This window comes from Aotus nancymaae, unplaced genomic scaffold (genome assembly GCF_030222135.1).
Source record: "Aotus nancymaae isolate 86718 unplaced genomic scaffold, 86718_ANA_hifiasm-v0.15.2.pri h1tg000011l, whole genome shotgun sequence".
NCBI lineage: Eukaryota > Metazoa > Chordata > Mammalia > Primates > Aotidae > Aotus > Aotus nancymaae.
This window is the reverse complement of record NW_026988422.1, coordinates 85,607,777-85,622,152: the sequence shown is the minus strand read 5'-3', so window position 1 is coordinate 85,622,152 and position 14,376 is coordinate 85,607,777. Positions and strand designations below refer to the sequence as shown.

The 14,376-nt window shown below is 43.4% G+C and overlaps 1 protein-coding gene across 1 annotated transcript in view; it reads left to right on the top strand.

Moving 5' to 3' along the window:
* MOK (MOK protein kinase) overlaps window positions 1-14,376 on the top strand; it is a 43,197-nt gene that overhangs the window by 1,136 nt on the left and 27,685 nt on the right. Inside the window, exon 2 of the mRNA XM_064375224.1 lies at window positions 8,071-8,185. Coding sequence (XP_064231294.1) covers window positions 8,071-8,185 — 115 coding nt within the window. The remainder of the gene's footprint in view (window positions 1-8,070; window positions 8,186-14,376) is intronic.

The following is a 14,376-nucleotide window of genomic DNA, read 5'->3' as shown; positions in this document are numbered from 1 at the left end:
CCAGCTAATTTTTGTATTTTTAGTAGAGACAGGGTTTCACTTTGCTGGCCAGGCTGGTCTCGAACTCCTGACCTCGTGATCCACCCGCCTTGGCCTCCCAAAATGCTGGGATTACAGGTGTGAACCACCGCGCCCAGCCAGGAACCATTTTTTAATAGTCATTTTGAAGCAACCTTTTATTTAAATTAAAAGCGTTACTTCAAAGTTGGGAAATGAGGTAGTCACTGTAGAAAATGTAACGGGTAAATCATACAGGAGTTATTGATGAAAACAAAAAAGAAAATGTAACAGGTAAAAAAATTTACCTATGTAGGATTTGTGGATTATTAACAATCCAAGTGCAACCAACTAGAATGATGTGTTGGCTTTTTTATCACTGTACAGGTATAATTGTTTATGGTTGTGAGCCAGAGGTGCAGGAAAAATTCAGACCTTTGCTGTGAAAAGATTATGTTAGGAGTAGTTATAATGTTAAATTTGCATTGTATCCTGACTGTCAGTGGTGTACATTGCATAACATTTTAAATGATTTACCTCATTCACCCTTTACAAGGCATTTTTGTTTTTTTGTTGAACATTGTTGAACGTTTATCTTTTCCGTTAATGCACTACAAAGCTGTAGTTAGAATCCAAGGTCTACAGAAGACTTTCCACTTTTCCTTAGAGTGCAGATTTATGCGTACTGCACATATTTTGTACTGTATTCCTTTTTTCTTCCCGTCTGTTTGTTTTGAAAATTTTCAGATGTACAAGAGCAGTTCTTTCACTAGATGCACCATTTTGCCTTATTTTTGTGTGCTCACTTTAACTCTGGTGTTTTCTCTCATTTATGTATTTATTTTCACTGAAGCTTTCAAGAGTTAGTTGTAGGCTAACTACTAATAATTCACCACTTCTTTCAGTAGTTACCTGCCGAGAACAAGGACATTCTCCTGCATCATCACATTACAAATAACACATTTAGAGAATTTAACAATGATATAATACTCTATTATACAGTCCGTATTTCAGTCTTTCCATTTATCCCAATAACATCTGTTATAGTTGTTTATATTTGTTCTACGATCAATCAGGAATCACAAATTGCATTCTGTTGTCATGTCTCTTTGGTCTCTTTTCATGTAATATGGTATCCCTGCGTTTTGTGTCTTTCATGACAATGACATTTTTATTTTTATTTTTGACTGTCCTTTGTAGGCCAAATGATTTTTTTTTTTTTTTTTGAGATAGAGTCTCACTCTGTCGCTCAGGTTGGAGTGCAGTGACTTAGTGGCGTGATTTCAGCTCACTGCAACCTCCACCTCCCGGGTTCCAGCAATTCTCCTGCCTCAGCCTCCTGAGTAGCTAGGACTACAGGCGTGCACCATGACACATGGCTAATTTTTTTTTTTTTAGTAGAGACAGAGACAGGGTTTCACCATATTAGCCAGACTGGTCTCGAACCCCTGACCTCGTGATCTGCCTGCCTTGGCCTTCCAAAGTGCTGGGATTACAGGCATGAGCCACCATATCTGGCCGATTTACATCTTTTAAACTTTTGTTTTTAAAATCTATTTAGTATTGTTTGGTACGTTCTTTTAGATGGTCATTTTTGTAGTTTTCGGTTAGTTGGTTTAATGGTAACATTTTTTTTTTTTTTTTTTTTTTTTTTTTTTGAGACCGAGTTTCGCTCTTGATACCCAGGCTGGAGCGCAATGGCGCGATCTCGGCTCACCGCAATCTCCGCCTCCTGGGTTCAGGCAATTCTCCTGCCTCAGCCTCCTGAGTAGCTGGGATTACAGGCACGCGCCACCGTGCCCAGCTAATTTTTTTGTATTAGTAGAGACGGGGTTTCACCATGTTGACCAAGATGGTCTCGATCTCTTGACCTCGTGATCCACCCGCCTCGGCCTCCCAAAGTGCTGGGATTACAGGCTTGAGCCACCGCGCCCGGCCTAATGGTAACATTTTTATTCTCCCTTTCTTCCTTCTACCTTAAAATTTACCCTAAGAATTATTGTAACCTTTTATCCCCCTGGTTTACATCCTGATCATTAAATAAATGATTTACAAATAGTTAACAATGGAGAGAATATTCCAGAACTAGAAGTCACAGAGACAGATTCATAGAAGTAGAAAGATCAGGAAAAGTGAGTAATGGTGAAATTGGATCCATAGCTTGGGGTCAGAGTGGGGCTGGGAATGCTAGATTAATACAGGGGTCTTTCTGGATTTTCTTGGTATATTTTTGTACTTGTTTTCTAGGCAATGTCCACGTGTTTAGAGGTGTGTTATTCTGTGGAGTATTCCTGTCCTCTTTTTTATTTGGTGTCATTTGCAATAGTAGAGAGCAAGGAGAGCTCTCAACAGTTGTTAAGAGTGTGGGCATTGGAGCCGGTGGGCATGGCAGCTTCAAGCCTGTTACTCAGTTTTTTTCTTATGCAGATTTTCTTCAAGGTCTCAGCCTATTTCCATATAAATAATGAAGAAGAAAGTAACTAGAAATATAACCACAGTAGTTATTAGTTATTCATATGTAATCTTAGTTATTCATAGGTGAACTTAAATCTTTTACTAATGCCTCTTAGGTGGAAGTGTGAACCTGGGGTAACATTGCAAAATGAATGACTAAGGCAAGCTGCTCTAAGCCCTCTGTCACGCCGCATAAGTGCTGCTGGAGGGCGCCTCGGCTGTGTGACAGCACCAGCGCTGTGAAAGCACCCGCTGTTTAGCCAGCTAGGGAAGGAGATGTCCAAAATGGCCGAGACATCTCCTTCCTGGGGAAGTTTGGAGAAAACTCTGCTTCTCCAAGCTCTTGTGGTGGGCCTGACGGCTGTCAGGGACACCCACAGACATCCAGGGGCTTGACTGTCTCTATGTGATGCTGTGCTTCAGTGGTCACTCTCATGTTCTGCTTCTGCACCTGGTTCCTTTTTTCTTAGAAAAGATAATCAGTAATAGTAATATAAATCTTCATGTTTTAGTTCTTTCTTGATAAGTATGGAAAAAGTGCTGATGGATTATGCTCCTTACCTCACTTTAGGTGCCAGAAACTCCTAAGCCCCTACCTAAATGACAGGTGAGGTACTTAACTCCATCACTGCCACGCCCTATATACCCTGCCCCCAGATTTGCAACTCAATAAAAGTGAAAGTCCCCCAGCATTCGGCATTCGGGACCACTGCTGGTCTCGGTGATTTGGGTAGGAGTGGACCCCTGGGCCCAAACTGTCTTTTCTCTATCTCTATGTCTTGTGTTTTTTATTTCTACAATTTCTCGTCTCCGCACCAGCTGGGAGCGGCTCACAGAACCCTGCAGGGCTGGACCCTACATCTGGCACCCAACGTGGCAGTGAACCCTATAGTTCCAGTTATCTATTACTGTAAAACAGATCACTTCAATTTTGTGGCTTAAAAGAACAACTATCTTAGCTCAGAGGAGTTTGTTAAAGAAGAAAAAAAAAAGGGAAAGAAAATTTTTTTAAAAAATAAAAAATAATAAAAGAACAACTATCATCACTATTTCTTGTGGTTCTTCAGGTTGCCTGGATTCAACTAGGTAGGTCTTACTAGAAGTCTCTCGTGCCATCAGATGGTGGCTGGTGACATCATCTTCAAAGTTTCTTTTTTATTTTGAGATGGAGTTTCACTCTGTTGCCCAGGCTGGAGCGCAGTGGCACAATCTTGGCTCACTGCAACCTCCGCCTCCTGGGTTCAAACGATTCTCCTGTCTCAGCCTCCCGAGTAGCTGGGATTGTAGGCGTGCACCACCAAGCCCAACTAATTTTTGTATTTTTTGTAGAAACTGGGTTTCACCATGTTGGCCAGGCTGGTCTCAAACTCCTGACCTCAAGTGATTTGCCTGCCTCAGCCACCCAAAGTGCTGGGATTACAGGTGTGAGCCATTGCGCCCGGCCATCTTAAAAGTTTCTTCCCTCGAATGTCTGGTAGTTGATGCTGGCTGCCCATAGGGACCTCAGCTTGGGTGTCAGTCAGAACACTACACAGGGTCTCTCCCTGTGGCCTGGGCTTCCTCTCAGCATGGCAGTTGGTTCTAAAGTGAACATCCCAAAAGCATGAGGTGAAAGCTGCATTAGCCTTTCTGGTCTGTGGTATAGCGTCACTTCTGCAGTCTCCCAGATTCGAGGGGCAGAGGACATGGATCCTAACTCTTTATTTTTTTTTTTCTTTTTTAAAGACAGGATCTTGCTCTGTCACCCAGGCTGGAATACAGTGGTACATTCACAGCTCACTGCAGCCTCAACCTCCCAGGCTCAAGCAATCCTCCCACCTCTGCCTCACAAAGTGTTGGGATTATAGGAGTGAGCCACCACGCCCTGCTGGATCCCAGCTCTTGATGGACGAGTGTCAAAGACACACTGAAAATGAGCCAGTGATAGCATATCTAGAGGCTGCTATTTTTGGAAAATAAAATCTTCCGCATTCATCTTTTTTTTTTTTTTTGAGATGTAATCTCTCTCTGTTGCCCAGGCTAGAGTACAGTGGTACGATCTTGGCTCACTGTGCTCTCCACCTTGTGAATTCAAGTGATTTTCTTGCCTCAGCCTCTTAAGTAGCTGGGATTACAGCCATGCACCACCTCGCCTGGCTAATTTTTATTGTTTTAGTAGAGACTGGGTTTCTCCATGTTGGCCAGGCTGATCTGAAACTCCTGACCTCAGGTGATCCACCTGCCTTGGCCTCACAAAGTGCTGGGATTACAGGTGTGAGTCACTATGCCCGACCAGGTCTTGCTATGTTGATCAGGCTGGTCTTGAACTCCTGATCTCAAGTGATTCTCCCATCTTGCACTCCCTAAGCGTTAGGATTACAGATGTGAGCCATCATACCCGATCCAGCACATAGATCTTTGAATAATTCTTCGAGTTTATCAGTGGCACAGAGTTCTAGCAGTGGACTTACTGGGTTAATGGGTGTAATTTAAATTTTCGAATAGTTTTGTGTTCTTTTGTGTTTTTGCAATGTTTAGTAATTCAAGTCATAATTTTCCTTGCTATACTAAGTAATTAATTGTGTACAGCCCTCTTTGTTGAAGCTTCTTGACCTTGTTTTAGTAATTTGGTTTGAACTACTTAATCTCTCGAAGACAATGGAAATTAGTAAGAAACTGAATTCCTCTTCCTTGCATAAGCTAGCTGTAACCAGCAATTAACCCCCCTAATTCTTTTCCTCCTCCTGCTGGTGAAGCCCCATAGCTCTGATGCCTGTCACCTGCCCTGATTAAGAACTTTACAAACAACATATGAATAAAAATGTTTGGACTTGAATGTGACAAGTTTTGCATTTCACAAAAAGTGAATTTGACCTTCATTTTCACTTGTTAAATAAGGCTGAATTCCACTTAAACAAGCTTTGGTTTAATCAATGTGCATAGAATCTTAATACAGATATATTCATTTATCTCCCTTGTTCTCCCTTTTTCATCCAACTCTGTTATTTTAACGCCTCTTTGTCCTTGAATCTGTTTTTCTTTTTGTTTTGGTGCTTGTTGACTCTATTCCCAATAATGTGGGCATGACTTTTATTTACAGTGCCCCATAGCTCGCTGCCCTTCAGAGCTTTCTGTCGTGCTTTGTCTGCATTTCAGTGTTTCTTGTTTAAGTTTGAAGGCCTGTGAAAATATGCCAGATTTGTTGGAGAGAATAGGAACTTTTCCCACGTATTTTTTCATAGAGATGTTTTCTTTGTTTCTCCCTGCCTGTTACGCTTGTTTTATACCCCACACTTTCTGCCTGCTAGAAGAGCCGCGAGGGAAACGAGTGACCCCTTTATCTACCACAGACATCTCCAGTGCAGCAAGTTCCATCTCTTGCTGTTGTGATGGTCTGGAGCCAGGCTGGGACGTTGGCACACACTGAATTTGTGTACTGAAACCACTTTAAAGTTCACAGTTGACCTATTTTTTTAAAGCAAGTCTGCTTAATTTATCTGTGATGAAACACAAATTGGAATTTATTGTATAAAATCCCTCTTTCTTCTCTTAAATCTGAATTCCTTAGTCCAGAGCTTGATTTTCAGTAACTGACCTCCAATCTCTCCTGTGATTTTCTTTTCTTTTCTTTTCTTTTCTTTTTGGTTTTTTTTTTTTTTTGAGACAGAGTCTCTCTCTCTCTCTCACTCAGGCTGAAGTACAGTGGCACCATCATGGCTCACTGCAGCCTTAACTTCCCGGGCTCAGATGATTCTCCTATCTCAGCCTCCCAAGTAGCTGGGACTACAAGCACGTGCCACCACACCCGGATAATTTTTTGTGTTTTGGGTAGAGACAGGATTTCACCATGTTGCCCAGGCTGGTCTCAAACACCTGGGCCCAAGCGATCCACCCACCCCAGCCTCCCAGAATGCTGGGATTACAGGCTTGAGCCGTAACGCCCAGATCCTTCCTGTGATCTTTATGTCTGTCTTCTTTTAAAATGATATTGTAGTTTTAAGACAGTTCATTTTAAGTTCATGTTTTTCTTGGCACTTAGCCGACACTTTTACTGATTTCTTAAAATTCTTGAAATGCTCACCTTTACGCACATTTAAAGTAATGTGTATTCATTGCAAACACTGAAAAATGTAGAGAATTAATTCAAAAAGGAGATGTAAAAAAAAGAAAGAAAAATGAAGAGAATTATAATGAAGAAAATTTAAATCACCTTCAATCCCACTCAGACATAGATACTTTAAAAATGTTACATATTTATATTCAGTCTTTTTCTATGCAGGTGTCATGTGTATGATCATTATTATCCTTTTTTTCACTTAACATGAAATTATGGCTGAACATTTTCCCATGTCATGAAATATTATTTGAAAGCATTATTATTAATAATTACATAATATTTCAGTCTGTGACTATTTCATAGCTTATTAGAGCACTTCCTTGATATTGGATATTTAAGTTTCGGCATTCCTACTTTTGCGACACTGTGAATACCATCTTTGTTTATAGGAGCTTCCTTCTGAAACAAATGCCTGGAAGTTGTAACTGCCTTTCTCTGATTTCTGCTACAAGGATGAGCCATGTGTATAACGGAGAAGGCTCATGGACTGTTCTCTGCCAGGGCTTTTGCAGTCTTACTTTCCAATTATTTGGGCTGTAGAAACTTTTACAACTGGTGAGACTTTTACTCTCTAGAGTTTACTTATTCCTTCCATTCCTGCTTGAAAAGTAGTGTAGCCATTCTTGCCTGTACTTATCTTTGTCTTGAAATAGCTTGCTAAGGCAGTCAGTAGATTCAATATACTCCATCATTCTGACTCTTCCCACCACTTTCCCTGGGCCAGCAGGCTCAGTGGATATTCGGTTCGTGAAAGGCAGCAGTGAATGCAGGCATTCCTTCAAGCGGACGATATTTCGTCATAATATGCCAGGCTCTGGCATTTTGCCATCTGACCAATAAGCCAAACTCACGTATTTTAGGTTTTTGTTCACAGCACTACCCCACATCAAGGTGCTCGTTTGTTGTCAGTCAGGGTTTGGTCAGAACGACGGAAACTGTCCTAGGTACTTCAAACAGGAAGGCATTTAACATAGTGAACTAGAGGCTTACAGAACCATTGTCAGGGCTCGGGGTAGTGTGGTGGCCGCAAAACCAGAGAAAGTTGCTGTTAGTTTTCAGAAAATTAGGAAGTGCAAGAATTGTAGGAAACTGTTGCAGATCAGCTGCGCCCTCTGTGGGACCAGGGAAGGTGAATTTCAGGAGAGTCCTTGGACTAGGCTGCTGGGGCAATGTGACATCAGCCTAGAGCCTGTGCCCACCCCTGGGGAAGAATCCTACCTCTGCTGCTCCTCTGCTTTCTGAATCTTGTAGGGTATCGGGTAGCTGAGCCTCTCCTCACTGGCCAGGATCCAGGTAAGGTGGTTCCTGCTATACAAGGGAGGGCACAGACTGGGAGGAAATGCTGCCTTGTTCCAGCGGATTCCCCTAAAGTTGAGAGGACCACTGAACCTTACGAAGATAGGAGAACGATTCGCAGTATATTGCCGTTAAATTCTGTTACAGATAAAAACTTTGCTGTCTGGAAGTTGATACAAATATATGCATAAATAACGTTTTATTTTTGTAATCACTTTTGTTTATAGACTATAAAGCAATTGGCAAAATAGGAGAGGGAACGTTTTCTGAAGTTATGAAGATGCAAAGCCTGAGAGATGGAAACTACTATGCATGTAAACAAATGAAGCAGCGCTTTGAAAGGTAGGCCATCAGAGTTGTACTTAGGACCGAACAGATCCAGATTGCAGTTAAGAACAGCAACTTAATATTAGCAGAGAAAGTTTATTCATTAATAATGTGTAAGATACAATCAGATTTCTTTGGGCAGTGAGGGTTATATGCTAATGTTATGTTTATCATACCAGAATTTACTCATTTCTAGGCTTACTGTAATAGCGGTAATCTATGGCCACAAAAAATTTTGTTTTAAAAGTGTGCCTCACCTTAAACAGTTTGTGTGTTCTTAAAAGTTATATATGTGTTGGATTTCTTTTTTTTTTTTTTGAGACGGAGTCTCACTCTGTCCCCCAGGCTGAACTACAATAGGGCAATCTCAGCTCACTGCAACCTCCAACTCCCAGGGTCAAGTGATTCTCCTGCTTCAGCCTCCCAAGTAGCTGGGATTACAGGCACTCGCCCATGCCTGGCTAATTTTTGTAGAGACAGGGTTTCATCATGTTGGCCAGTCTTGAACTCCTGACCTCAAGTGATCCCCTGCCTCGGCTTCCCAAAGTGCTGGGATTACAGGTGTGAGCCACTGTGCCTGGCTGGATTTCTCTTTTTTTAAATTAAAAAAAAAAGATATATTGACCAATGGAACAAGAAAGAGTTGGGAAGTGAACCCATACATTTATGATCCATTGATTTTTTTTTTTTTTTTTTTGAGACAGAGTCTCACTCATCACCCAGGCTGGAGTGCAGTGGCACAGTCTTGGCTCACTGCAACCTCTGCCTCCCCAGTTTAAGCGATTCTCGTGCCTTAGCCTCCTGAGTAGCTGGGACTGTAGGTTTGTGCCACCAAACTAATTATTATTATTTTTAAGTATAGACCAGGTTTCACCATGTTGGCCACACTGGTCTTGAATTCTTTGACCTCAAGTGACCTGCCTGCCTTGGCCTCCCAAAGTGCCAGGATTACAGGTGTGAGCCACTATGCCTGGCCCATTGATTTTGTTTGTTTTTGTGAATTTTTTGTTTTTTCTTTTTGAGACAGGGTCTTACTCTGTCATTCAGGCTTGAGTACAGTGGCTCAATCTTGGCTCACTGCAGCCTCCACTTTCCAGGCTTAAGTGATCTTCCCACCTCAGTCTCCTGAGTAGCTGGGACCATAGGAGCACACCAAACGCCTGATTAATTTTTATATTTTTTGTAGAGACAGGGTTTCACCATGTTACCCAGGCTGGTCTCGAACTCCTGACCTCAGACCTCAAGGTATCTGCCTGCCTCAGCCTCCCAAAGGGCTGGGATTGCAGGCATGAGCCACCGTGCCTGGCCATATGTTGGACTTCTATAAAAGCAACCTTAGTCTAAATGTATTAGAGGTCCTTGCAATTTAACTAAGAATAAATTAATATATTAATATTGTATTAATATAATATAAATGCTGGGAATACAGGCATGAGCTACTGTGCCCAACCTGAGCCATTGTGCTCAGCCTGAGCCACCATACCCCGCCTTCATTTTTTATTTTACTTTATTTTATTTTTGAGATGGAGTCTTGCTCTGTTGCCCAGGCTGGAGTGCAGTGGCACGATCTCAGCTCACTGCAGCCTCTGCCTCCTGGGTTCCAGCAGTTCTTCAGCCTCAACCTCCCGAGTAGCTGGGATTATAGGTGCATGCCACCACACCTGGCTAATTTTTGTATTTTCAATAGAGATGGGATTTTCACTATGTTGGCTAGGCTGGTCTCGAACTCCTGACCTCAGATGATCCACCCACCTTGGCCTCCCAAGGTTCTGGGATTACAGGCATGAACTACCATGTCCGGCCCAGCCTTCATTTCTAAATTACTTAATTAGTTAACTTTTTTTTTTTGAGACGGAGTTTCGCTCTTGTTACCCAGGCTGGAGTGCAATGGCGCGATCTCGGCTCACCGCAACCTCCGCCTCCTGGGTTCAGGCAATTCTCCTGCCTCAGCCCCCTGAGTAGCTGGGATTACAGGCACACGCCACCGTGCCCAGCTAATTTTTTGTATTTTTAGTAGAGACGGGGTTTCACCATGTTGACCAGGATGGTCTCGATCTCTTGACCTCGTGATCCACCTGCCTCGGCCTCCCAAAGTGCTGGGATTAGAGGTGTGAGCCACCGCGCCCGGCCTTAATTAGTTAACTTTTAAAATACAGATGGGGTCTCACTGTGTTACCCAAGCTGACCTCGAACTTCTGTGCCTCAGCCTCCCAAAGTGTTGGAATTATAGGTGTGAGCCGCCACACCTGGCCAAGAATAGTAATTTCATCCTCGTGACATCTGGATAGGGTTGTTATCATCCTTGTTCTGCACATGAAGATAGGTGCTTAGAGATGTGAGGTGTTTGACATTTTTTCTAGATCACTGGGTGGGCAGAGCCAGGTGTGAGTCTAGATTCTGCTAAGGCAAATTGTTGTTCTTCACTGCTCAATGCATATGGCAGTTTACCTACCACTAGGAAGATTCTGAAGCCACCAAGTGTTCTGCTCGTTCTCTTCTAGTACTTGTTCCTCTCTATGCATTCTGCATTCTCTGTGTTTCTTTATCTTTCCCTGACTCCATCTTTACTTGTAAACCACTGATGAGAGAGAATTTGATGCACAGTGTACTGATTATCCCATATCTAAAGAGCAGACAGCCGTGTGCTGTGGTTCACACCTGAAATTTCAGCTACTTAGGAGGCTGAGGCAGGAGGATCGCTTGTGCTCAGGAGTTCGAGATCAGTCTGGGCAATATAGCAAGACCCTAAGTCTACAAAAATTGAAAAAAAGAAAGAGCAGACTTCCTTAAACAGCCACCTTTTGATCCAAAATTGCCAGTGCAGGACTTTGAACAGCAGGGTGTGATGCATTTTTTTTTTTTTTTTTGGGGGGGACAGGGTCTCACTCTGTCGCCCAGCCCTGTAGTACAGTGGTGTGATCTCAGCTCACTGCAACCTACGCTTCCGGGGCTCGAGCGATTCTCCAGCCTCAGCCTCTCGAGTACCTGAGACTACAGGCGTGTGTCACCATACTCAGCTAATTTTTGTATTTTTAGTAGAAACAGGGTTTCATCTCATGTTGGAGAGGCTGGTCTCAGACTCCTGACCTCAAGTGACCTGACCATCTTCGGCTCCTAGAGTGCTGGGATTACAGGTATGAGCCACCGCGCTCAGCCTAATTTTTCTAGAGACAGGGTCTCGCCATGTTGCGGCTAGTCTCAAACTCCTGAGCTCGAAGTGATCCACTCGCCTTGGCCTCCCAAAGTGCTGGGATTACAGATGTGAGCCACTGGGTCCAGCCTCTGTCAGAGAAGTTTAGAACGCTAAGGAACAGTTCTCTCGGGGGTGAAGAATGCTCAGTTTATTGAAGTTCCTTCTCATGCCTCCTCAGTCCCTGGGAAGATTGTGTGGTTACCTAAGGGACATGGTTTCCTAGTGGTGAAGCACATCCTGGGTCTACCATCTGCTAGATTCCTCACACACCTGGTCCACCTGAATCTTGGCTTCCTTGTCGTGAGTGCCTGAGGACAAAACAAAGGAATGAACAGGAAACTAACAAGGTGGGGCACGTGGTAAATGTGCAGTGGGTAGTGGCCTTCCTTACTCTATGTGTAATCATTCATTGTATTTCAAAAACAATTTATGTTCTTTGCCTTTAACTTTTTTATTGAGACGGAGTCTCACTCTGTCACCCAGGCTCGAGTGCAGTGGTGCGATCTCAGCTCACTGCAACTTCCACCTCCTGGGTTCAAGCGATTCTCCTGCCTCAGCCTCCTGAATAGCTGATATTACAGGCATATGCCACCATACCCAGCTAATTTTTTTGTATATTTAGTAGAGATGGGGTTTCACCATGTTGGTCAGGCTGGTCTCAAACTCCTGACCTCATGACCCGCCTGCCTTGGCCTCCCAAAGTCTTGGGATTACAAGCCTGAGCCACCGTGTCCGACCCATTGCCTTTAACTTTAAAAGCAGTTGATTAGAACACATCCCATAGTTTGGCCTGGCATGATGGCTCATGCCTATAATCCCAGCTCGTTGGGAGACCAAGGTGGTAGGATTGCTTGAGCCCAGGAGTTTGAGACCAGCCTTGGCAACAAAGGGAAACTCTGTCTCCACAAAAAAATTTTAAAAATCAGCCGGGTGTGGTGGTATGTGCCTGTGGTCCCAGCTACTTGGGAGGCTGAAGTGGGGGATCTCTTGAACCCAGGAAGGTGACACTGTAACGAGCTGAGTTTGTGCCACTGAACTCCAGCCTGGGCGATGAGTGAGACCCTGTCTCATTCTGCCTTCCTTAACAAGGAAGCCACAACTCAGGTGGACCAGGCACTTTTGGTGTGTGATGGATTTGGCAGTGAGCAGACCCAGGATGTGCTTCACCACCAGGAAACCATGTCCCTTAGGTAACAGCACACACACACAAATCCATCTCTGTTTACTAATCATTGTGTAAATGAATGCTCAGAGTCGTCTTGCACAGTTGTGTAGGTGGTGTGAGCAATGTGAAGCACTAATAGCAGAAGGTCACACTGAGTCACTCGGGCAGAATGAGGTTGGTATTTGAGCCTCTAGCCCTTACCCCCTCCAGTGTTAACTTCTGCCCCTTTCCTCTGCTTTAATTGAAATAGAAATGGATGGCCTTTGCAGAAATTGTAGTTAATATGAAGTTAAGGAAAGGTTAAAAAAAAAAAAATACACCTAACACATTAGTACTGTGGCAGGGAGGGCACTTTCACTCCTGAGGATTGTTCGCCTTTTGAGTCACTCAAGGCCTCAGTTAGGAATAAGGAAGTTACTTACTTGCCTGAGGCCTCAGCAGAACTGAGTCCGCTGCGCGTCTTTTCTGGTATATCCTCAGAATTCTCCTCCACCAGTACTCGCTGAGAGTACACAGTCAAGAATAGGCGGTCTTCGGGCGCAGTGGCTCACACCTGTAATCCCAACACTTTGGGAGGCCAAGGTAGGAGGAACACTTGAGCCTGGAAGTTCAAGACCAGCCAGGGGAACATGGCAAAACCCTCGCTCTACCAAAAACAGAAATACGAAAATTAGCTGGGCATAGTGGTGGTGCCTGTAGTCCTAGATACTCAGGAAGCTGAAGTGGGAGGATTGCTTGAGCCCTGGAGGTTGAGGTTGAGGTTGCAATGAGCCATGATTGTGCCACCCAGCCTGGGCAACAGAGCAAGACCCTGTCTCAAACAACAACAAACAGTTGTCTTTTGCTATGCTTTTAGTCCACATTTTTCCTATGGAAATAGAAGAAATGGAATGAGTCTGTTAAAAAAAAATCCCTAATCTTGGTATTAGTAGGATTTCTCTGTGCCCCGAGACAGTGACATTGGCACAAGTCTTCTGAACCTAGGGTTCAGTGTAGGGTTACTAGCTCTGACTCCAAAGATCAGAACCAGCAGCTCTTTCACTTTAGTTAATGTGATCTTGGACAATTCCTTAATTTCTCTGTGCCTCTGTTTCTTTATTTATACAACGGGGATAACCACAGTATCTACCCTGTAAGATTGCTGTGAGGGTGAAATTAAATAAGGCAGATAAAGCACTTAGTGCAGTGCTGGCACACGAGATAAAGCAACTTGCTACATAAATCAGTTTTTCCATAACAGACAATACAAGTTAGGAGAGCTTGAAGACTATTTTGAAGATGGAAGTGAGATAATAATAATAAAATTGATTACAGCAGTTGTTCACTATGTGTCTGGTGTCATGAACAGTGCCAGGTGAATTATATGCATGTGTCATTGAATCCTCACTGGAGCCCTGGGAGGAAGATGCATTGTTATATCTTTCAGACTAGGGAATTGAAGTTTGCAGGGATTGAGTTCCCCACCCGGCCCATTGCTGCCCAACTGGCAAGTCGTAGAGCTGAGTCTGAGCCCAGGTCTGTGTAGGTCCAGAGCTGGTGATCTTCCCACCATTCCTCCCAGCTGCAGACCCTGATGCCACCATCAGGTCTAGATGTGGTACTGGTTTTTCTCAAGTCACACCTCTAAGCAGTCCTCAAATTACTTTTACAAAAATCAAAAGTCTGCTGTGTAAGGTTATGAATAAAAACAAAGGCAAGAAACTAATGAGTCTCTCTAAAAGCCTTTTTTTTTTTTTTTACTTAAAAAGAATATAATCTGAAAAACCTCAAACAGGTACAAAATGAACAGTAATTAACCCTAGGTACCCAGCAGTCAGAATCAACAACCCTGCGATTTTTATTTAATCT